The sequence below is a fragment of the Dendrobium catenatum genome, unplaced genomic scaffold (genome assembly GCF_001605985.2).
Source record: "Dendrobium catenatum unplaced genomic scaffold, ASM160598v2 fragScaff_scaffold_637, whole genome shotgun sequence".
Classification (NCBI taxonomy): domain Eukaryota; kingdom Viridiplantae; phylum Streptophyta; class Magnoliopsida; order Asparagales; family Orchidaceae; genus Dendrobium; species Dendrobium catenatum.
The window spans coordinates 1,830,217-1,854,708 of NW_021319099.1; the positions used below are offsets into that span (position 1 = coordinate 1,830,217).

The following is a 24,492-nucleotide window of genomic DNA, read 5'->3' on the forward strand; positions in this document are numbered from 1 at the left end:
CAAAAAACAACCAGTTATGTCAGGGGACATGGAAGCTCTCCTCAAGGTCTCTGCTTCAGTGGCAGCTTTGACGGCCTACGCCCGCTTCGCAGCATCTAAAACCACTCCAGGCCGCCGCCGCTTCTTCGCCCTCATCCCAGCCATCTCGCCGCTCTTCTTCCTCCCCCTTTCCTTCACCTCCATCCACTTCCGAAGCATCTCAGGCTTCTTCCTCGGCTGGCTCGCAGTCTTCAAGCTCCTCCTCCTTTCTTTCGACTCCGGCCCCCTTTTCCCTTCGCTCTCCTTCCTCACCTTCCTCCCGATTGCCGTCCTTCCCGTTAAGCTCCGGCACATTTCCCCCTCCCCAAAGGCCAAACCACCACATCTCCTCCCCACCGCTATCAAAGCCATTCTCCTTTCTCTTCTCATCCCCCTCTACTCCCACCACGACCGATTCCCCCATCACCTGCTCCTCTCCATCTACTGCCTTCACATCTACCTCGGCCTCGAGCTCGTCCTCGCCTCCGCCGCGTTTCTCGCCGGCATTCTCCTCGGCTTAGATCTCGAGCCCCAATTCAACGCTCCCTATCTCTCCACCTCTCTCCAAGATTTCTGGGGCCGGCGGTGGAACCTTATGGTCACCGCAATCCTCCGGCCATCCGTATACGGTCCCGTGCGCGCGCGGTGGGGCGCGCCTGCTGGGGTCGTGGCGACGTTTCTGGTCTCCGGCGTGATGCACGAACTCATGTTCTATTATATTACATCGGCGCCGCCGACCGGGGAGGTGTCGTGCTTCTTTCTGCTCCACGGTGTGTGTACGGCGGTGGAAGGGTGGATAAGGAAGGCAGCAAAGAGACGCGCCGGCGAGGGTATGATGGTGAATCCAGTTGTGTCGGCGGCAATGACGTTAGGTTTTGTGGTTTTGACGGGGTTTTGGTTGTTTTTTCCGCCGGTGGTGAGGACTGGGTCGGATCAGCGGGTTGTAGAGGAATGCTTGGCGGCGATGCGGTTTTTGGAAGGGGGAGGTCGAGCGATTCTACGGCGTTTAGGGCTTCAGCTGAACCTGACTGAGGCTAAGATTTTGTAATTGATGGCTTTTAAAATTAATATTGGAGAATTGTTTGTTTTCTTCTTTCGTTCTCAATGTTGAATGTCTGATACAGACGGGCAATTCGACTGAAGAATTTTATCAACAATTTATACTATTTATATCGATTAAGTTTAGAGCCTTGATATACTCGGATTATGTAGATTGTGCAATTAATTAAAAAAAGAAGGGTCTATTAAAAAACTACAATTACTAGAAACTACACTAGAGTTTTAGTTCTGATTTTATCTGATAAATTGGCTATATCAAATGTGGTGGCTACACCCAATTCAGCTTAGTCTATTGATTGTGAGCTTTTAGTATTAATCAAGAAGTTTTAGATTCAAAACTTGCGTATATGACGTGCATATAAATTTAATTTAATGACTCAAATATCTCAAAAAAAAAAAAAAGGGTGGTGGCAGCAATGCTCTTAGTAGAAGATAAGATTAGAGAGAGTGTCTTAGATGATTTTGTCACATAAAACCCTATTAGAAAAATAGAGGTGTTTGATTTGATTTATGTTGAGAAAGATAAAGATAGACCTAAAAAAATTTGGTTAAAAAATATTAGAAAAGATCTTTATTTATTAGATTTATACAAGAATTTGACTTTTAACATGACACAAATAAGAAAAGGGATTATGTAGCCAAAATCCTACATGGTGGAACACCAGCTTGATGTTGTTGTTGTTGGTGGCCACAGCACTCTCGAAAAAAATCGCATTTTCTCTCGCTTTTTGAGATTAGGAAATATATAGAGCTAAGCATGGCAGAGCTTCTCAACACAAAGTCTCAACACTCTCGAATTTTTATTACGTCCGATGTAAGGACGTAGAGGAACGTCCGGTTGGAGGCAAAATCCCGCAAAAAAACTCTGTATTTGCTTGGTACAACTAAGTATTATTTCATATTAATGAGGAATACCGTTCTTTGAAGACCAATACCGAGTTATACCGAGCTGTACCGAGAAATACCGAGTTGTACCGAGTTTTTCAAGGAAAAACTGTACAACTTTTGTATAACGCGGTATTTCTCGGTTTAGCTCGGTATAACTCGGTATTGGGTCTTCAAATGATGGTATTCCTCATTATTGTTTGGTATTGCTCGGTATTTGCTCGGTACAACTCATTTTTTGGCGGGATTTGGCCTCCGACCGGACGTCGGACGTTCCTCTGCGTCCGGTCGGAGGATGTAATAATTGTTCCAGCACTCTCAAAGTAAGATTTCATTCACAAACAGAACCTTTGGGACATGCTCTAAAACAAAAAAAAAAGGATACAATCAGAATCATAAAGAGAGATTCACACAGCGAAAACTGCAAAAATATAAACACCAAGAGTTATCATATCAGCTCAGAACACTCTTATAGTGAATAATAACACTCTCATAGTGGATATTAGACATCAAAAGTTAAATATTTTTATTGCTAGATGCGGCTCTATGCTGAACAATCACTTGGTGTAAATTTATTTAACATAAGAAAAATGCCATGTGGTGCTCTGTTTTCTCCTAACTGGCCATGGTGGAGGGGTTTAAAAACTGCAGATGCTTAGATCTACAGGAACATTTCTATGAATCCTGGCTATCATCTCAGCCACTCTTACGTTTATCTCGAGGAAAAAAAAAAAAAAAATCTGACTTCAATGAAAAGATTGAAAAATCATATAAACCTAATGGATCTGTAGAAACTTGACAATGCATTGTATTCATCACATGTGAAGTAGGCTCTCAGACATTACTAGCCTTCCGATCATTCAAATGAGATTTCTACCAATAGAAAACTAAAACTTCAATATAGTTAGTATATTGGCGTTTGAACTTCTTCCATAATCCTCAACAAGAAAAACATAAAATTTGCCTAACAAGCTTTCCCCAATAAGAGAATTTTGGGAAATATTAGAACCATTTAAAAGTCCAGAAGCAAACAGGGTGGAGAAAAAAAGGGAAATAATTATACCAAAGGTTGGTTTTCCATCTATGGGAAATCTAAATAGAAAGACAAGTTTACAAAGGACACAATTATGCCACCAATTCGTCTTTCCAGTGAAAACCATATAAATAGCGAAGAAGCCGTCAGTAATAATATGGTCCTCGTGGGGCATAAGCTCCACTGCTATGATGCCTATAGCCAGCTCCCTGCAAAACACAAGGATATTTGAAAAAAAATAAAATGAATAGAGTTTTGTCATACCAAAAGAAAACAACAAATTATTAGGCCGGCCCCTGGGCCAGTCGAACCAATCCAATCTGGACCAGTTCTCTGCTACAGCAGGCGGCACAAGCCTGGTGGAGGGCGGAACCAAGGGGAGGGGGGCGGAGGCCCTAGTGGGTCCAATTGCTTAATCTAATCGCTGTTTAGGAGTGAAAGTTTGAAGTAAGGGCTGTTTAGTCTTTTTGTAAGAGTCCTTTGACTTTAATTAGTCTTTTTGGTTACAGTTTTCTTTTCATCTTGAATTTGGAAGAAACTTGTATCTTGTATTGCTTTTTTTGTTTGTTGATTGAATAGAAGAAGTTTCCTTGTTTTTCTTTCTAATTTTTCTGAAATTTCTGCTTCGTCTTGCTTATTTCTCTCTGAAATCAGCAAGATTTCCCGCTGTTTAGACCAATTTCTGTTAGGTTTGCTTGTGAACTATTTCCCGCTGTTTAGGCCAATTTCTGTTAGGTTTGCTTGTGAACTCAAGTATTTCCCTTAGGGTTACATGCAAACAAGTATTTCCTATCAAAATTCAGGCATTTCGGCAGTCTCCAGGTCTTGCCTTAAAAATTGCCCTATATTTTACTACAAAGTACCTCAATACCTCCCACTTATGCAAACAAATGCTCTTTAGTGAATAGAAAGCAATGAAATTACAAAACGATTGACATTCATCGCTTCATCCAAACAACTAGAATTCCTTTGGATCAGCTGCTACAACTATCACAGTTTAATAGATTTAACTATAAAAACTGTTTTAATATCTCAAAATTTCTGAAAATTGGCAGAAAAAATTGTTGTCAAACTGAACCATCACATCTTTCTGGAAAGCAAAGCATTGAAAAAATTGTCCCAAATAGATCTTCAATTTTCGTAAAATAGATTGCTTAGGGGTTAAACTTGTGATAGTTGGGTAGACTATGGGAGCATGGGCTTTGATAAATTTTTTTTATTAAATGTCTTTGTTACTCCGAACAAATCTACCCCCAGTTATTTAAAATTAGAACTAATTCCAGCGGCAAAGCAAATTCACTCCATGCATAACCCAACAACCGAAGAATGAAGCAATAAGAAGTTTCTTTTAGAAGCGACTCCTCCCAGTTCCAAATGAACGAAATACAGTAAGAAGCGCAAAAAAGTCTTTAGATGGCGGTCAGCTTTTAATGCCTTATCACCGTAGTAAAAAGCCATTCAATATCTTAATATCAGACTGAACTAATGTACAAGAAGCAAGAAGGAATATGAACCTGATAAATAGAATAGTCTGACTGATAGGAGGTCGGCACTCCTGAAATTGCTGTAAAAGAAAAAAATAGTGAAAATAATGGAAGGCGTGCTTAAAAAGTATCATCAACAAGTACATGAAAACTATATAAAAGTGGAAGTAAATAGATTATCACAAAGTTGCGATTAGAATTTTCTATACAAATGAATATAATGCGGCCGTATATTTTCATAGGCTGGTTAAACATTAAAAAGTTACAAAGCATATAATGGCATAACCATCCGTAAGTTAAGGGTAGATTTTGATAGAGGATTCAGAGTCTAGAGTAAGATGCAACTATGAAGTATATAGCATGAAACAGAAGCAAACCAATGATAGGAACCCTGGGGGCATGGCCCCCCAGGGCATCCGCATAGTTAGCTAATATACATATTTAAAAAAAGCTATCATCTAAACCTAATTATTTAACCTTAATATTTCAGTTACAGAACTTCAAATCCAACCTCCACCTCCGCGAGTCTGCTCTCCGTGAGCCTTATATATATATATATTTTCTTCTCAACTACGAATTAATTGCTGGCACTTCGGAATTTTCCTACGGCAAAGCCTCGATATTCCTCCATCCTCACAGACCGCACTCCTCAATCCCCACTCGATCTTCCTCCGTACTCCAGTCGCAACTCACAAGGTATTTCTCTCTCTTCCAATAGCTCTGACCTCTAACTAAGAGATAACAAAGTAAAAAAGTGAAAACAGTTTCACCGTGTCAGGTTGAAAAGTGAAAATTGAGTGTATCTTAATTACGTGGACAAGCTTATGATTGAGCTAGCAACATTCGTGGTGAGTTTAATGGGCTAAAAGCGTTGATCATGAAAGAAAACTGCTCAGCTTTTTATATGCATTGTTTTACCCATCAGCTACAACTAGCACTTGTTATTGTGGCTAAAAATCATGTCCAAATTGCTTCACTTTTCAATACAGTTTATAATTTAATAAATATTATTGGAAGTTCATTCAAGAGAAAGAAATACTATGGCAGAAACAATATAACAAAATCATTAAACAACTACAGAATGACGAAGCATCTAGAGGTAGAGGCTTAAACCAGGAAGTAGCTCTTCAATATGTTAGAGATACACGTTGGGGTTCACATTATGAATCATTAATCAATTTAATACTTTAGTTTAAATATATATTGAGCTTCTTGAGATAATAACACAAGATGGTTCAAGCAAATAGAAAAACGGTTAAGCATATGCCCTTCGATTCTATACAATGCTTTAAATTTGTTTTCAATTTGCATATGATGAATGCTGTATTGGGGGTCTCAAATGAGTTATCATAGGTGCCGCAAAGAAAGGATCAAGACATCATAAATGTCATAAGTTTGGTAAAGGTATCTAAGCAAATGCTCCAAAATATGAGAGGCACTAATTGAGACATTTTGCTAAAAGATGCTTGTTTATTTGTGCGGCAAATAATATAATTGTTTCAAATATGGATGATACTTTTATGATGCGAAGAAGATCAAAGCGAAAAGCTAAAGTAATCACAAATAGACATCATTATCAAGTTGAACTATTTTATACTATGATTGATATGAAACTTTAAGAGCTCAACAATAGATTTGATGAAATAAATACTTGCATGACATTACTTGAATCCATGTGATTCATTTTTAACTTTTGATAAGACAAGATTAATAAGCCTGGCCAATTTTTATCTATGTTGCACCGATACGGATATGGCGATACGGATACAACACAACACGGATATGGGACACATCAATTATTAAAAATACAGGATACGGGTATGACGCGGACACATCATTATAATCTATAAATCATTCATAAAAATTAAGAAATCAATCAAAGCATAATATTTGAAATGACAAACAAAAGTTAAAGCAACATCATTTGTAGTATTGTAGCTTATAATATCAAAATGAAAGTAAGCATAAAATGTTGAGTACAACAATAAAAACATAAACATAAATTGTCTAACACATGAAGTTTCAACTATTCAAGGGAAGGAATGATAAGATTAACTTCTTCATGGGTTTTTCTTTGAACTTCTATATCATCTTCCTGCAATCGTGTTGCCTCATCTCGCCTACTCCACGTGCTCGTGTGTTGCTCCTTCGACGATGACGAAGAAGACTCACGCTTGCAGTCACGAAAATCGAAAAGCCCTAACTCACAGCTGATGGTTGCGGAAATACTTAAACCCTCAGAGTCGCAAAAATGAATAGGAAATATGAGCTGCTTTCTTCATTTTTTTTTTAACTTTTGAATTTAAATATTATTTTAATTGGATACGGCTTTGTCATATCCGACACATATCAGAGTCGTACCGGACACATATCCATATTTGACACGTGTCCGATACTGTATACCTTCGTAAATACGTGTATCGGTGCAACATAGATTTTTATTCATCAAAATTATCAAATATAAATCTCATCATATTAGACAACCAACTTGATAATTTTATTATTGATATGAGATATAGTGCTACATTTACGAATTTGAAAAGAATGAGAGAACTTGCTCAAAAATTGGTGAAGACTAAGAAGAATAATTATCCATTGGTATTACTACTAAAGATTGCTTTGATTTTGTCAATTATTACAACAATGCTTGAACGGGCATTCTCAGCCATGAATATTATAAAGAATTGTTTAGGCAATTATATAGGAGGCTCCTGGATAAATGATTGTCTGATTACATATATTGAAAAAGATAAATTGAACAACATTGATGATGAAAGGATTAGACAATGATTTTAAAATATGAAGACTCGAAGAAAGAAATTGAAGTAACATGTATTGAAAATATGAAGAGCAAATATTCTCCGCTGTACCTTATATTTTTTCCTATATAATTTATTCTTTTAATACTTATACATTTAGAAAACTTAAAAAGTCGTCAATATCGATCCCAAAACAGAATGAAAAAGATTTAGGGTTTCTTTAAAATCAATTATTTGCGCCCCACAAGGAAAAAATTTTGGCGCTACCACTTGCGTGAAATCATCCACAATGAAGATACATTTGAGGATATGGAAATGACAGTTTGAAAAGATAGAAGAAAACATTGATTTTTTAGATGTGAAGTCCCTTTATTGATAATGTGGAATAGTTAATACAAAGAACAAATGACATCTTCACTAATGTTTAGTTCAGAGGGACCAAATAAACAATGTCGCAAACAAAAAAAAAATGTACAAAAAATAGCACTTAGAAAATGAACCAGACTTGCATCAATATTTTATTTTAAAAATAATCATATTTTTCCAAATCAACTACAGTTCTAAATCTCATTAGGCTCCTTATAACCTGGTTGTAGTTATTCTAAATCTCCATAAAGATCAATCCAATTTATGATCAAGAGTGTCATCATCAGTAGCTTTATCCCAACTATCATCATTCATTCAAGTTTAGTGGAACATAAGATAGCAACTATATTTTACTTCAATATTTTTTCAGAACTTCCAGTCATATTACATGTGAACTATCTCTTTTACTTAATCCAATTTTACTTCTTAATCCAACTAATATTAAATTATATCAATATTATCTGAGCATTTTCTAACTTCTATGATTATATTCAAGTCATTAAGAATATATATGCAAGAGTTGTTACTTGTGTTCAAACACAAGGTGGTTTGACCAAGTATTTTCCTATTTCAGTTGGATTACACCAAGAGCCTTAAGCCCATATCTATTTGCTTTAGTCATAGATGTTCTCACTAGACATTTGAAAGAGGTTGTACCTGGTATATGCTTTTTGCTTGTGATATTATTCTTATTGATAAGACTAGAGAGCGAGTTGAAGGTAAACTTGAATTATGGAGGTCAACCTTAGAGTCTAAAGTCTTTCGTTTGAGTAGATCTAAAATTAAACAGATGAAGTGTAATTTTAGTAGTAATAGATCTAATTGGGGGATTGTGATTTTGGATAATCATGTCATTAATAAGAGTATGTTTCTGATATCTTGGGTCTATTGTTTAGAGTGATGGTGAAATAGATGGGGATATTGTTAGTAGAATTCAAGTTGGATGGTTGAAGTGCAGGAATGCATCGAGCTTGTTGTGTGATAGAAAATTCCCCTTCAAACTAAAGGGAAAACTCTATAAGATGGTGGTTAGACCTGCAATATTTTATGATGCAGAATGTTGGCCATTGAAAAAGAAGCATAATATTAAGTTAAGTGTTGCAGAGATGAGAATGCTAAGGCGGATGAGTGGTTGTACTCTTATAGACAAGATACAAAATGAGCATATATGTGAAAAGGTTGGAGTAGCTCCAGTGGAAGGTAAGATTAGAGAGAGTTGTTTTAGATGGTTTGGTCACATAAAACGTCGGCCTTCCGAGAACTCGGTAAGGAAAGTAGATTTAGATTTGACTTACTCTAAGAAAGGCAGAGGTAAACCTAAAAAGACTTGTTCAGAAAATATTAGAAATGTCCTTTTTTATTAGATTTAAATGAGAATTTAACTCTTAACATGACACAATAGGAAAAAAAAGATTCATGTAGTCGACCCCACTGTGGGATAAAGGCTTGATGTTGTTGTTATTGTACTATTTTATATTCAATAAATGCTATTCCACCACCTCATAGATGGAACCATTTAAACTCCATATTTCCTAATTTTAAGACACATCATATTTGTTTTAACTATCACACTAATTCTTTTATGATCCAACACTCAAATACATAAAGAATAAGTCAAATTACAATTTTATAAATTTGTTTTTTCAATTTTCATGATATCTTATATAGCATGATACTTTCCCAGGGCATTCTCTATGTTCACCACAACTCTGAACTTTAGTAAGTCTTATTCTTGTTGATATCACCATAATTTATATAATTGGATTCAATATACTTAAACATTCTCAGACCTATTCAAATGTTTTTTTAGTAACATTGATTCATAGTTATCCATTTCACATCAATAAACATGAATAACTCTTTTTTTTTTTAAATTCTATTACAACCCACTCTTTTAATATATATCACATGTGAATACTCTTGATTTAGTTTTGCTCAACTCCTAACTTCTCTACGATAGCTTCTATTCCTAAAGTTTTGTTGATGCATTACAAACTCATACTCCTATGTTGGTCCTATTTAAGGTTTCTATTTTTAAGGATCCATTAGGAAATACTAAAATATCTCAAGTAAACCCTAACAATAGAGACAAAACAGCAAGAACAATCCACAAAACCAATGGAAAAAAATCAGAAAACAATATATTTTATTGCAATAATCCAACTAATGGAAGAAAAATAGCAAGATACAATTGATCTTCTATTCGAGAGGATTTATCTCTCCCAAATCTCTAGACGCTGCTAGAGCCCATAAACCTAAGAGATATCAAATTCAACCAAATTCAAAATGCCTTAACCCTAGGAAAACAAACTATTTAATGCATACAATCCAAAAGGAAATCTCTAAACAATCACTACATTCAAATTTCCCTGCTCAAAAATCCTTCCTAAACAACTCTTTGGAAAGGGCGGTGCGGGCGGCGCGTACAGGAGAGGCGAAACTCTTCCGCCTCTTTACCATAAGCCGATCCCATATGGACCGGCTGGACCGGTCCACTGGATCGGTCTAGCAATGCTCCCGCAAGGTGGAAAGGCAACACCTTCATCCATTCCCTCGTCATCACAAAAAGTAAAAATCCGAAGAGTTCGGTCCTTACAGCTGTGCCCCGGAGTAAACTTCTCATCATATTTGAAACAAAGCCCCTTCGCTCTCTTCTCCTGTAATTCTATTTTTGTGAGCTTCTTGAAGTTTCCCTAGGTATTCCTCTTGCAGTCTTTTCCTTTGAAGTCCCCCGAAGAGTATCCAGTGTTGGCTCCTTGGATGCCAATAAGGTGGTGGTCATCCTGTACGAGCCTACTGAGCTGTTGCCTGTCATTTCTCTCTCTAGGTTTCTCTAATCATCCATCAACTAAGCTAGCTCCATAGCATCTCCCAAGTCACAAGGCCTCATAACTCTGACTGCCAACTGGATCTCTGGTTTCAATCCTGTCATGCAGTTTTCCTCTAGCACGGTCTCAAAAAGGCGGTCCAATCGGCTAGCAAGGTACTCGAACCTCTCCCTATACTCTATCACTAAATCATCTTGTGTCAAGGCGAAAAACTTCTCGTAAAAATCTCCACATCTGCCGGTTCAGAATCATTCTAACAGGCAATCCTTGAACTCCCTCCAACTCCGTATGGGTCGCCGCATGTCTCTTCTAAACATAGGCTCGTTGTTGTCAGTCTCTACTGATCTGTCAACCTATTGACAATAAAGTACCATTTCCACCCTGTAGATCCACCAATGTGCATCCTCTCCCTAAAAAATAGGCATAACTCCAGCTTCCTCACTCTCAGATCTCCTTCGACAGCCCTGCTTCCTCCAAAATTTCTCATTCCCCAAGGGGGTGGTTCCCCCAATTGTGCCAATCATCGTTCCTCCACTCGCACCCAAACATTTCACCACAAGCCCACCTCCCTTCAAATTCAGCACCCCTTTGATTATATTCAACCTCTCCTTTCAAATTTGACACCTCTTCGATCAACATCAAGTTCTTGTCTTTCAAATTCAGCCCCTCTTCTTTCAAATTCAACATCCCTCCACTCATGCCCAACCCCCTCACGCCTCTCCAAATACTCTATTGGACTCCTCCTTGGGAATAGGTCCGAGGGGAGGCCTTTTTTCTATTCCTTCCGAAGTCTCCACCTCCTGATCCTCCTTTTGTCTAATTGGCTTAGGATTTTCTCCACTTCCTAGGCTGTCGGTGACTTCCCTCACATCCGACGACATTTTTTTTGGTTTGGCCCTCGAGCACTTTCTTCAGCATCTCCCCCAAGATGGAAAAATTCGAATCGATATTATAATGGATGATTAAAATTTGTTTATTTAAATCCATAACTTGAGTTTGCAGATATGAAATTTTAGATTTCATTTGTCCGATCTCCCCTTCAAGGCATTCCTCCAATGCATCCACTTTCTTGACCGTCATCGATACCTGGATTTTGTTGGATTTAAAAAATCTAAATCTCGATTCCAAAAATAGAAAAAAACATCCCCCTTTCCAGCTAACAATCAGCGATTGATTTTCTCAGAAAAATCCCCCAAACAGTCCCAAAATCTGCTATGATACCAATTTGTTAGGAAATATTCGAATATCTCAAGTGAGCCCTAACAATAGAGACAAAAACAACGAGAATGATCCACAAAACAAATGGAAAAAATCAGAAAACAATAGATTTTATTGCACTAAACCAACTAACAAAAGAAAATTAGCAAGATACAATTGATCCTCTATTCAAGAGGAGGATCTATCTCTCCCTAATCTCTAGACACCGCTAAGAGCCAACAAACCTAAGAGATCAAATTTAGCCAAATTCAAGATGCCCTAACCCTAGGAAAACAAATTATTTAATGCATACAGTCCAAAAGGAAATATCTAAACAGCCTCTACATTCAAATTTCTCTCCTAACTCCCTCAAAAAACCTTCCTACACAGCTCCGTTGGAAAGGGCAGTGCGATCGGGGCGTACTAGAGAGGTGGAATTATTCCGCCTCTTTCCCGTAAGCCGGTCCCATATTGAACCGGCTTGAACCGTCCACTGGACCGGTCTAACAGGGTCCCACAAAGTCTTTCCTCATTATTGTAGCTCTTTCATCATATCTCATCAGGCTCTCTTCCTTATACGAATATAACTATTCAATACCGATTTTCTTCGCCCTTTCTCATCTATGGTTATTCCAAAGAGACTTCAGCTGTTCAGCATTTTCTCTTCTACAATAAATCCATTAGCTCTTTACACAAATCTACTCTTAATCGGGTTCTTCATATTTGCTAAGATATTCAATCACGATTCCTATTTGCAATGTCTGCTTCATGAGGTCTACAGATGTATATCCCAAGACTTATATAGAAAAAAAGTAAAAAACAATTATTTGGCTTGAATAAAATTATTTGTGTATCATTTGAGATGCTAATCTGGGTCAACTATAAACCTTTTCAAGCAACTTAAGCGAAGCAATCTCAAGATCCAAAAATAAGGATTGTCCATCTCTTCCTACCCTCTTTCATCCTCTTTGCTAATTTTTATAATTATTGGATTAAAGTGAGATTGATTTTTGTTGCATTTGCTACAATATGAATTTTTTATGCATGGAATTTCAATCAATCACATGCTTTAGTGGTCTTCAATTTCTTTTAATTTATATTAGAAAGCCAAAATCTTTTCACATGATTAGGAATTTAGGGATTTAACCATTCAGTTTTTAATAAGAGTAGTAAATAATAGTTTTAAGATTGATAGCATGCTTTCCCATGGCATTTGCATGCCTGTTGCATTGGTGATCATATTTAAATCCTCATTGCAAAAAAAATAAACACTAAGACTCTTAAATGTCTTGCATCAATAATAGGATCTACGATTAAAAATACATCTATCAAAACCATAAGTCCTCTTTGCAGCGTTCATAATACTTAATTACTCACTCTATATCACAACAATCAAGAATGCAAGAAGGGGACCAAGTCCAGAAAAAAATGAGTGATCCTAATTATCAGGGTCCATTAGCCAACACTAGGGGTGTAAACGAGTCGAGTCGAGTCGAGTATTTGCCTTATCAAGCCTAGCTCATTTAATCCTTAATGAGCTCGAGATCGAGCTCGATTAGTGGGCTCGAGATCGACTCGTTTAGAAAATATCAAGCTCGAGCTCAACTCGAAAGCTTGAGCTCGTTTGAAAAGCTCGAGCGTTTGAAAAGTGATGCGTATTATTATATATAAAATAGATTTTATAAATATAATATATATAATTATATATATTTAATTATATCGAGTAGCTTGATAAGCTTTCGAGTCGAGTCGGGTTGAGCTCGAACTCGAGCTCGTTTATCATTCGAGCTCGAGCTCGAAGCTCGATAAGCTCGGCTCGCGAGCTCGTTAACGAGTCGAGTTCGAGCCAGCTCACGAGCCGGCTCGGCTCACTTATACCCCTAGCCAACACAAAGAATGAAACTCACTCCAAATTAAACTTCCAAAACTTCTTCAATATTAACTAGGGTTAGCATTTCAAGTATGGGGGTTTAGAGCCTATATGTGTAAACTATATAAACTACAAGGGAGTAATTTTTTTATATTTTGATGAATCCTTTTTTTTTCAAGGGAAGGTAAAAAAGGTAACTTTTTTTGCAACTTTGAATGCCAAGTTAAGAGGTTAAAAGCCTACTAAAAATAATACCTTATGCATGTCTAGCATTTGAAAAGTAATATCTTAGCATGTCATATGAAGCAGCCCATAACAATGCTATTCTCAAGATTGGTTTAAAGACAAATTATGATTTAATTCTTAATTTGCATGTTTAAATGCACTGGCCACAAAAAATTAAAGTTATGAACCAACTGGCCAAAGCCTATATGCCCATATCTAACCATCACCATTACTTTTCCAGTTACCAGACAAAGAAGCTACTGCAAAAACATACCAAATGTAATAATTAGGAAAAAATAGAACCAAGTAGAGAAAGACCTGAGCGAAAGAGACATGGACCACTGATTACAAGCGATGATTATCTCCCAACTTAAAGAAAGTCAGTTACATCGGAAACTCTTTAATGAAAGATGCACGACTAAAATTGAGGAATGAAGGAAATACAGAGGCTAGGAATACAAGGGTTGTCACAGGGTGATTCATACAAACAAATATCACAGCTCCGCTCTTGTGGACGATATGACTTTCCTACTTCTCAACTGGAAGATGCAAGATTCAAATATGCAGAACAACATTTTTAAAATGGGATCATGAAGGATTCCCATAGTAGCCATTCCAACAAAGATCATATCAAACAGTTTTGAAAGTGATAATGTGAGGTATTAAGAAATATTCTATCACATGAGCTCCTCTCTTTCCAAGCAGCAGTTACCATTTTCCAATCGTGGAGGAACAAGCTATCACTCTTGCTAGACGATCACACAAATTTAATATAGAGGCTTAAAACCAGTTGTTTTAGATCATTTGGTGCAGCTTGGTTTTTTAATCTATTTTTTTTTGCAATATTTGCCATACGCTTAGCAAGTTGTCTACAAAATCCACAAAATGAGAGATCTTATTAGATCCTAAAAATATGGACAACCTTGAACAAGCGGACTAATTATCGAGAGTTTAGATTTAGCCTTTTGTTGAGCAACAATTCCTTAAAAGGCTGAGGTCCAGCTAACCCGATGGACGAGTCAGTTAATGAATAAAATTAGCATGATAATCAGCATTAAAACATTTTGTGTAAGCAGCTCATCCTTCACACAATTGACCATAATTATTGTAATTGTCAATTGTAATCATTAAAAGATTTGGTTTTACTTCTAATTTAAAAAACCTATTAACCATGTTAGTTAAACTCCTTTTATAGCCCCTTCATGCTAACACTCTACCCACCTTAAAGAAAGGTGTTTATTTTCTAGGCCAACATTTCAATAGATTTCACTCCCACACTCGTGATCCAGTGTACATTTTTCTAGGTTTACACTTCTACTACATGTCTACTTCAATATCCTCTTTTGTGATGCATCTAATTTCCTGCTTTGTACCTTTTTTTTTTTAATTTCCAAGATTAAGATAAAGATAGATTTTATCTAAACTTCCTAATTTGTTGACGGATTACAAACAATATTACAAAATATTCTGTAAATATAACATAATAACTCCTAAATTGGGTTTCTAAGTAATCATTAAAATCAGAAATGTCTTATTAGGACCTGAAAACATGGATTTCTTAGAGCAAATTCACATGCCAAATACTGAGACAGTCTAGACGTGGTTCTGTTCAGAAACAATCTCCCGATAGACTGTAGCCCATCCAATGATTGAGTCTGCTAATGAACATCATTAGCATGATAATCAACATTAAAACATTTATTTAGTGCAGTTTTGCATGTCCTTCATATATTATCATCATCGTCATAAAATTTGGTGCCAGTTCTAGTTTACAAATGTTAGGTAAACTCCTATAAAGCCCGTTCATGCTAACTCTATACCAACCCTAAAGGAAGATACTTATATGCATTCATGCATAACCGTCTCTTACTATTTCTTAAGCCGGTATTTCAACAGATTTTACAACCACACTATCTTTTAAACAGCAATGTAATTCTTTCTTTCAGGTTTTAGACTTCTACTGCATGTCTGGTTTAGCATTCCCTCTGCTGATACGTGTAATTTCTACTTTGCACATATATATAATAAGCACATACTTCTATTCACATTAATAGTCAATCAAACTTGTTCACAAGCATTAATCAATGCAGTTATATATTCGCTTAAAAAAATTAATTATCACGTAATTTATAGTATTTGAATAATTTTAATTTTATTATGTCATCCATTTTAATTATGGTTGAACCATTGAATCGCGAACCTCTGCTTCTTCCAGTTCCATGTATGATTTGATTTTCAAAATATTGAATATAACTAATATAAGACACTTAGAGACTTTGATAGTTAGATGCAATAAAATAAATATCACATGATTTTGATAAAAAAAATACATTAAGAAAAGATGAAAGTTTCCTTCGAGAACTCATAAAATGGAATTATAAATAATTATTTTGGGAGAGCATGAGAAAGAAAAAAATAAAGTTAGTTTTGAAGAAGATGCATAAAGATAAGAATTTAAATTCAATTGAGATGCTTATTTAAATTTAAAAAATTATAGAGAATAGTCAACAAAACTTTTGAGTGGGATTTTGATGAATACAAGAACAACAACAAGCCTTTATACCACTATGTGGGGTCGGCTACATGAATCCTTTTTCTCCATTGTGTCCTATTAAGAGTGACATTCTCATCTAAATATAATAAAAAATATCATTTCTAATATTTTTCTAACCAAGTCCTTTTAGGTCTACCTCTACCTTTCTTAATATAAGTCAAATCTAATACATCTACTTTATTAATTGGATCATTGGAAGGTTGTCGTTTTATGTGACCCAAAGTCAAAATCCCCCCACTACATCTATTATTACTAAAATTACACTCCATATATTAAGTTTTAGATCTACCTAAACGAAAGCCTTTATACTCTAAAGTTGACCTCCATAATTCAAGTTTACCTTCAACTCCCTCTCTAGTCTTATTAACAAGAAAAATATCATCAGCAAAAAGCATACAACAGGGTACAACCTCTTGCAAATGTCTAGTGAGAACATCCATGCCTAAAGAAAAAAAGATATGGGCATAAGGCTGATCCTTGATGTAATCCAACTGAAATAGGAAAATAATAGGTCAAAACACCTTGCGTTTGAACACAAGTAACAACTCCTGTATACATATCCTTAATGACTTGAATATAAGCATTATTATGTAAAACTCTCCATACATATCCTTTGTTATGTAAAACTCTCCATAGCACTTCTCTTGGAACTTTATCATATGATTTCTCTAAATCAATAAAAATCATATGTATATCCTCCTTATTCTCACTATACTTCTCCATCAAACCTCTCAATAAATGTATAGTTTCCATAGTAGATCTAACTGGCATGAATCTAAATTGATTTTGAAAAACATTGGTGTCACGCCGCAACCTATGCTCCATAGCTCTCTCCCATAGTTTTAAAGTATGACACATTAACTTAATTCATCTATAATTTGAACAATCCTGTGCATCACCTTTATTCTTAAAATAGGAATCCACACGCTCATCCTCCACTCATCTGGCATCTTTTTAGTCTTCATAATAATATTAAAAAGTTTAGTAAGCCAAGAAACTCCTTCATCTCCTAAGCATTTCCACACCTCTATTGGAATATCATCATGTACAACCGTCCAACAGCTTTTCCAAACTTCATTTTCTTTAAAGCCTCTTTAACTTCAATTTTACAAATATGTTGATAAAAACAAAAATCTTTATTTTCATCTAGGGTGCTAAGTTCACTACAGTCAATCACATTCTCATAATCTTCATTGAAAAGTTCATCAAAATATCTCATCCACCTTTGTTGAAAATCCTCTTCTAAAAAAAAATATTTTTTAATACACATCCTTAATACCACTTCACTTGAACTAAATCCTTACTACCCATATCTCTTTGTTTAGCCAACTTATACATATATCTTTCGACCTCCTTAGTATCTAATATATCATATAAATCATTAAAGGTAAAATCTTAGCATTGTCAATTGCTTTCTTAAACTCCTTACGGGCCTCTTTATATATTTTCAATTATAAAATTTTTTTCAATTAAACAAATTTTTATAACAAATCTTCTTATTTTTTTATCTTTTCTTACACATTTTATCTTTTCTTACACATTTTGATTCCACCACCAACTATTTTTACTATTAGTAGTTTTTCCCTTTGATACTCCAAGCACATCTTTTGCAACATTCTAAATAAAGGATGTACTAAAATTGAAGAGAAAATAATTTGGTGCCAATACACTTGAACAAAAGAAATGTTCATTAGAGGTATCAAACATTTGAGTTATAAAATAACCTTATGAGTAAAAGTAATAAAATACATAGTTCAAAATTTAATAATAATTTCAAAGAATTAATTTAATTTCATGACAGAAAGATCTATTATGAAAGAAATTTAGTGTATTAAGGCATTTAATAAAGAAGTATTGAGAGAGCTAAGAAAACATCTTCATATAATTTTTATCAATCTTTAGAAGGCATATGATTGAGTATCACAAGCGCTGAGTTGAGTCAGTGCACATTAAAGAAGAAAGGAATGTGTCAATGGTATGTTTAAACATATGCATTATGAAGCACTACTTAGTATAAATGGTTGAGTCACCTTTTTTCTTTTCAATTATATTAGGATAACATAAAGATTCTAACATTAAATCCTTATCTTCTGTATTTACTGATGATAATTATTCAAATTCAAAGAAAGATTCCTGGATGTATAGTTTCTTTTGAGGGATCTGAACCATTCTCATCTATTGGTGTATGCTTTTTGCAAATATGGTAGTTCAAATAGATAAAGCATGCTAGAATAATGGGCATCATGGAACAATGGCAAAATTATTTAGAAGATAAAGAACTTAAAAATAGTAAAATAAAGGCCAAGTATGTGATATATATTTTTACTAGGTGTGGTATAAATAAACAATTATCACTGAAAATTATTAAGAGATAAAGTGATAATTATAAACGATAGGTTTCAAGTTTAAGCATCTTAGATATATTATTTGAAAGAATATGAGTATATATGAAAGCACAACATCAGGAATGAAAGCAAGATGGAGATGTGCATTCAAACTAGTTTATAATATAAAGATATCATAGAGTCAACTGCAATTGAGCTATCAATGATGTATAGATCTAAGTGTTGGGCAATTAAAAAAAATCATTAAAATTAGAATGTTGAGACATACATGTTGCAAAACTAATAAGACTAAATTAAGAGGTAACTATATTAAATGGAATATTGAAATGACAACTATTGAAGGTGAAATAGTATAAAAAGGTCATAGATGATTTGAACATGCACAATGATGGTCAAAAAATGCACTTATTAGATGAGTAGAAACCAATTGTGTCGAAACATTATAAAAGAAGAGAGACAGACCTAAAGGTAATATGGATAAGCTGTTCAAAATGATTTATAAATAATTGGTACAAACCCTCAAGTAGAACTTAGCAGAAATAATGGTAAAATGAAGATTCATATAGCTAATAACAAATATATATATAAGGCTAGTGATGATGGTGATCCATAATTCCTATAAAAATCCTAGGCCTACAAGTCTAAAGGCCTAAGCGCACCTAAGCATACAAACACTCACTCATGATCATCTAGTGTATTAAACCATACCTAAGCATCCCCCCTTCCCATCACCTGCTTTTGCAAGTAAACCCACATAATCTACCAACCTCCTACCCTCAATCTCCACATGGATGTGTGAGAGACTTCTGTCGTTTAAATAGAAAATAAAACAAGAGTGTTTCTTTTTACTACTTACTGTTCTAAAAAGGGCATACTTATGCTACACCAGTAGTGGTTGTCAAGCAACTATAGTAGATAATGATACTTAACGGGAAAAATAAAAATAATAATAATGGATTAAAAATGAAGATAATTTCTACAAAATTCTTTCAAGCATATTTACATCATAAATATATAGGATTAGGTAATTCCATAGCCTATCAGATAGTCGTACCTCTGCCAGATCCAAAATTGCTCCTTAGTTCACTACTGTAAGTTCCAGATCTAATAAACCATAAGAAAGTTGAGATAAGCACAATAGAGCTAATCAAAGCTTCTCTGTATCATAAACAATTGCAAAACATACCTTCTTTGATCATATGCATGAGTACTTACGCCTTGATTCAGAGCAGGAAGATATCCAGCATGGGGTACCTGAAACACAATCGCATCAGGTACATGCATTGAAAGCGAACAATGTATATAGGACAAAGGTGAGAAAAATAATAACAGATGTTGCTCACTAGATCAGAGGGACGAAGTTGAGGTTCAGAAGCTCCAGCATATGCATATCTTGCTGGATATGCTGAAGTACGTGCACCGTAGCTCGCATCTCTAATTGCAGAGTAAGCCCTCTTACGATTGCCTAAACCATAAAAGTGTCGATCATGTACCTTACCTGTGTATATTAGCATGAAAGAAATGTCCAAAGTCCGCAAAACCACATTTAGATGAAAGAAAGGTGTGCATACCGTAACTATGATTTTGGCGAATCTTTTTTGAAGAACGGCCACTAATATCACTATCAGTGACCTTTCCATTATTTTTTTTCCTTCTGATAGACATCTTTACCTGCAGACCACTTTTACCCTTAGAGTCTCTTTTCTGAGAAGTAGATGGCTTGTTTAGTCTGGCAATTTTTGGGTTACGCTTTTTTTCCTTCTGCAAAATCTCCTCAGGGGCTTTTCTCTTTTTCACAATACCACCAGCTTCTTGGATGGAACCTTGCTTGGCAAGCCGGCCCTTGTTCACAGGTTTGGCAAGATTAGCTATGACCTAAAACCAAATTCAAATCAATTTAAGCCTGCTTATTATTGACATGAAAACCAAAGATAATTGAATATACTCTACTTTGGCTTTTCCATCAACAATTTGAGCTTTGTTTATCCCTTCCACACAAGCCAATGCACTTTCTCGAGAAGAGAATTCAACAAACCCAAAATCTTTCCTTTTTCTTGAACTGAAATTTCGAGAAAGCTGCACTCTTTCTATTTGACCATATTCTTCGCAAATTTCTTTGACCTTCTCCTCATCCCAAGATAGAGGAATGCCATCAAGATGCACAGTCTTGACCTGCAAGATTGCAAGTTAAATTCTTCAAAATTGACATAAATAATTAAAATTTTAGAATAATAACATTGGTTTGACGGCTCAACTATGCTTCAAACCTTAGTCATTCATTTGCACAATAATTTTTTTCTAAAAGTTCTTTCTTTCTAAGATTCCAAATCTCTACAATAAAATGAAATTTAAGTGAGTGAAATAATATAAACTGCCCAATGTATGTAGATTAGCAATAGCTTGTACATAAAGCAACCATTAAGTATTACAGCTGCATTTCACCAAAAGTAGCTGGTCTCAACTACAGGACCACAGGACCGACCCACAAATAAAGCATTCCTTCACAAACACGCAAGTTGCAACCGAAATATCCTCGAATGAGGTATCAATCATGACAAAACTGAAAAATCCAACACATTTAGTTGATTATTAACCATATAGATGAATAAAATATAATATAATTCTGACTTCTTCCTATCCAAATAGAGAATCCGTATATGAAATGATTGAAATCATTAGTGCACTACTATCTATTAACCAAAACAGTAACGACATACAAATATAAGTGCAGAAATTCTGACATTTAAAGAATTTCCCGGTGAAATCTAAGAGGTAAACATGAATGGAGAAAAGACAAATTACAAAAAACTATAATAACTTACCTGCAAAAGATCATCTTCACTGGGATGCAATGAAGCATGCGCAAAGGCAACTTTTACAGTCTTGTCTCGACCAAAATCAGCATCTGGTTTTCTTAAGCGTTGAAATGCTAATATTGCATCAGAATGACAATTAAATTCCAAGAATGCAAAACCCTTAATTTTTTCTTCATTCATGGTGTCCTTGGGTAAAATCAGGTTATCAAATTGTTCGACTCCAAAGCTTTTCAACCTCTCGATCACCTTCAAGCACAAAATGCAAAGTAAGCAAGTACTATTGATGATTCGATTAAGTATATCATGTTGACGTTAACCTTATTCAAATATTATGTATTTGTAATAGTCACATAATAAAACTAATGATGTTATATGTGGGACAGCTACTGATTTAAGAAAATAACACAAATACAGAGAAAAAAGACACTCATACGTTATCCCTAGTCCACGTTTTGGAGATGTTCCCCAGATAAAGCGTCGCGTTATCCTGACTGGCTTGTATGCGAACATGTTTTCCATTTATCTGACCAGAATATGTAACAAAGAGCTCTCACAAAAATATCTCAATTGATGATAAATGTAAACAAAAAAGCTTTAGAATACACTACCTCTGTTCCATCTTTCAGTTCAGCAAGAGCCTTCATGGTATGTTCACTATTAGCAAAACGGATAAATCCAAATCCCTTGCTTTTTTTTGTTGTTGTATTCCTAACTATTCTTGCAAGCTGGACCTCTCCAAAGACACCAAAAACTTTAATCAAATCATCCTCAACTGCTCCTTTATCCAGTCCACCAACAAATATCTGGGATCCTTTTTGATTTTGTCCCTCAGCTAGAGCAGCCTGCATATCCAGAGTGTGATCATTATCATCATTCTCAACATTCTCAACATCAGCATCACTGGCGTTATCATCATCACCATCAACATCTTCAGCATCATCTGCATCAGTATCTTCATACTCAACCTTATCTCTGGTGTTAACAACATTGTCAAAGGTTTCTTTAACACCTGATTACATAGAGGCTGGAATCTTTACAACCTTATATATATTTCACAAATATGCAGTTGAGCTATGGAATCTAGAAATTAAAAAAAAAAAAAAAACAAGTAGAATTTGGCAATTCACAATCCACTAAAAAATTCAAATGAAAGTTAAATTTACAGGCAAGTCATCATTTACTTGTGTAAAACAAACACTTACTAGATATCACAAATTCATGAAACAAAAGATATCTCTCCAGATTGAGTAACCAAACTTAACATGAAAAAAAAAAAAAAAACATTCAGAGGTCCATTTCAGATCTGTGCAAATATACTTCATAAAGTACATCAGTTGAGTCCCCTAGTTTAACAACATCGCTGAGTGACCAAGTGAGAAACAGCACTTAAAAAGAATAATGACCTTGTTCTCATGAAGCAAATGGAGAAAGCACTATGATCATTCATGTGATTTTTATAGCATCTCAAAGTAACCAAAGTGTTCGGCTGTTCGCCTTGATAACATGCGTGGATTTTAGATGGATGCGCAGACTACTAAATAGCAACTCAACTAAATTAACAGAGCGCCAGCATGAAAACCATAGTAAATGAAGCCTTCCAAATAGCTTGATGATGGCATCACCACATAGGATCTTAGTAACTTGCCATACCTAATTCAAGTCTTCAACAGGTTTAAAGGAAAGAGCTGTAATAAGCATTAAGCACACTTTTGTATGCCAAGCAACATAAACAAGAGCCATGATCAATTGAACAATGAACTTTAACAACTTTTAAATAGGATCACCACCGTAATTTACTCAGCATAAAAAAAAAATAATCAAATTTTTAGGTTTGATTCTTTCCTTTCTAGCTTCAATTAATAGTTTAAATAATCGCAAACGTTAATCTACACCAATATTGACGTCCAAACATTATTGAATACATCGCTCCTCTGCTTAGTTTACTTGTTTCTTGCATCCTTTTTTTCCAATGGTTTGTTACTTAAACAGGTTCAACAAGACATTTGTTGAGAGGAATGGACTGAACGAACATGTTAACCAATAATCCAAAAGCTAGATTAACTCATATATACATACTAAACTATAGAACGTCTGCGAAATAAAATTGCATAAGATTAAAACATAAATAAGATCCCACACAAAATTAACATGGTACTCATTAACTTCCACTCCATCCAGTTAAAAATAGCCTGCAACTTCTCTCTAAAAACTTAGAAAACTGCTGTCAATGTGTAAGCCATAATTTTAGGCGGTGATTTACCTTCTTCCACCTCCATCTTTGCCACCACATCGCTAGCCTCCTCACCCTCCAACTCAGCATCTGCATCCTCCAAAGGCTCTTCGGATTTCGATGGAGAAATCAAATCCTCACCTATCGGGGCAGCTGGCTCCTCGACCATGGCGGGAGACGGAGAGGTCTTGCCTTCAGCTAGAGCATCACCGCTCTCTGCATCGGCTTCTGACGCATCCTTATCTGGAACGGCGGAGAGGGCCTCTGGCTCTGGTGTCGTCTCACCGACAACTAAGGTTGAAGCGTCCGCCGGGGAAGACTCCGAAGCCGACGCCGGATTCTTCGCCATCGCAGATCGCTTCTTAGCCGAAGATTTCTTGGCGGCGCGCGGCGGCATCTTGCGCCCACTGTGACTACGGGAGGTGGCAGTGTTTAGGGTTCTGTCAAGGAAAAATGGAGACTAGGGGTCGAGCCGTGGAGATTCGCTAGTGTGGGTATTCTTGAGTTAGCTTGGGGCGAGTCGGGACTGGCGAGCGTAGGACTCCGACGCGCGTCAAGGGGAATGCAATTTAAATGCAATTTAAATGCAATATAAATTAATTTTATTTTTTTAAAATATTTTAATTTTTTTATCTTGCAAAAAATAGTTGTAGTACATCAAAATTTAATATTGAATTTAACTAGATCAATGATCAATAATAGTGATGGCATACTTGTGGCCACATGGTGGCAACGGCGAAGATAGTGATGACAATGGCATCAGATGATGATGACGATATTGATAGCAATGATAAATAGAAGCGAAGAGTGCTAATAATAAGTG

The 24,492-nt window shown here is 35.6% G+C and overlaps 2 protein-coding genes across 3 annotated transcripts; one reads left to right on the forward strand and one right to left on the reverse strand.

The window, feature by feature from the left end:
* The first annotated feature begins 6 nt into the window (after positions 1-6).
* On the forward strand, positions 7-1,108 carry LOC110102611 (probable long-chain-alcohol O-fatty-acyltransferase 5). The gene has a single exon (XM_020831017.2). The coding sequence runs from the start codon at positions 17-19 to the stop codon at positions 1,064-1,066; it is 1,050 nt and encodes a 349-aa protein (XP_020686676.1). The 5' UTR covers positions 7-16; the 3' UTR covers positions 1,067-1,108.
* Positions 1,109-2,840: 1,732 nt separating this feature from the next.
* On the reverse strand, positions 2,841-24,205 carry LOC110102600 (heterogeneous nuclear ribonucleoprotein Q). 2 transcript variants are annotated; one of them, XM_020831003.2, is made up of 11 exons: positions 23,700-24,205; positions 22,048-22,448; positions 21,873-21,962; positions 21,446-21,685; positions 20,574-20,795; positions 20,195-20,498; positions 19,967-20,121; positions 19,810-19,877; positions 19,678-19,727; positions 4,510-4,559; positions 2,841-3,204 (listed from the first exon to the last, which is right to left on the reverse strand). In XM_020831003.2, exons 1-11 carry the CDS (start codon positions 24,064-24,066, stop codon positions 3,142-3,144), a joined length of 2,010 nt encoding a protein of 669 aa, XP_020686662.2. In that variant the 5' UTR covers positions 24,067-24,205; the 3' UTR covers positions 2,841-3,141. The 2 variants fall into 2 exon arrangements, with proteins under 2 accessions (XP_020686662.2, XP_020686663.2); XM_020831004.2 differs by having other exon boundaries at positions 19,967-20,088; positions 23,700-24,203.
* Positions 24,206-24,492: the final 287 nt, after the last annotated feature.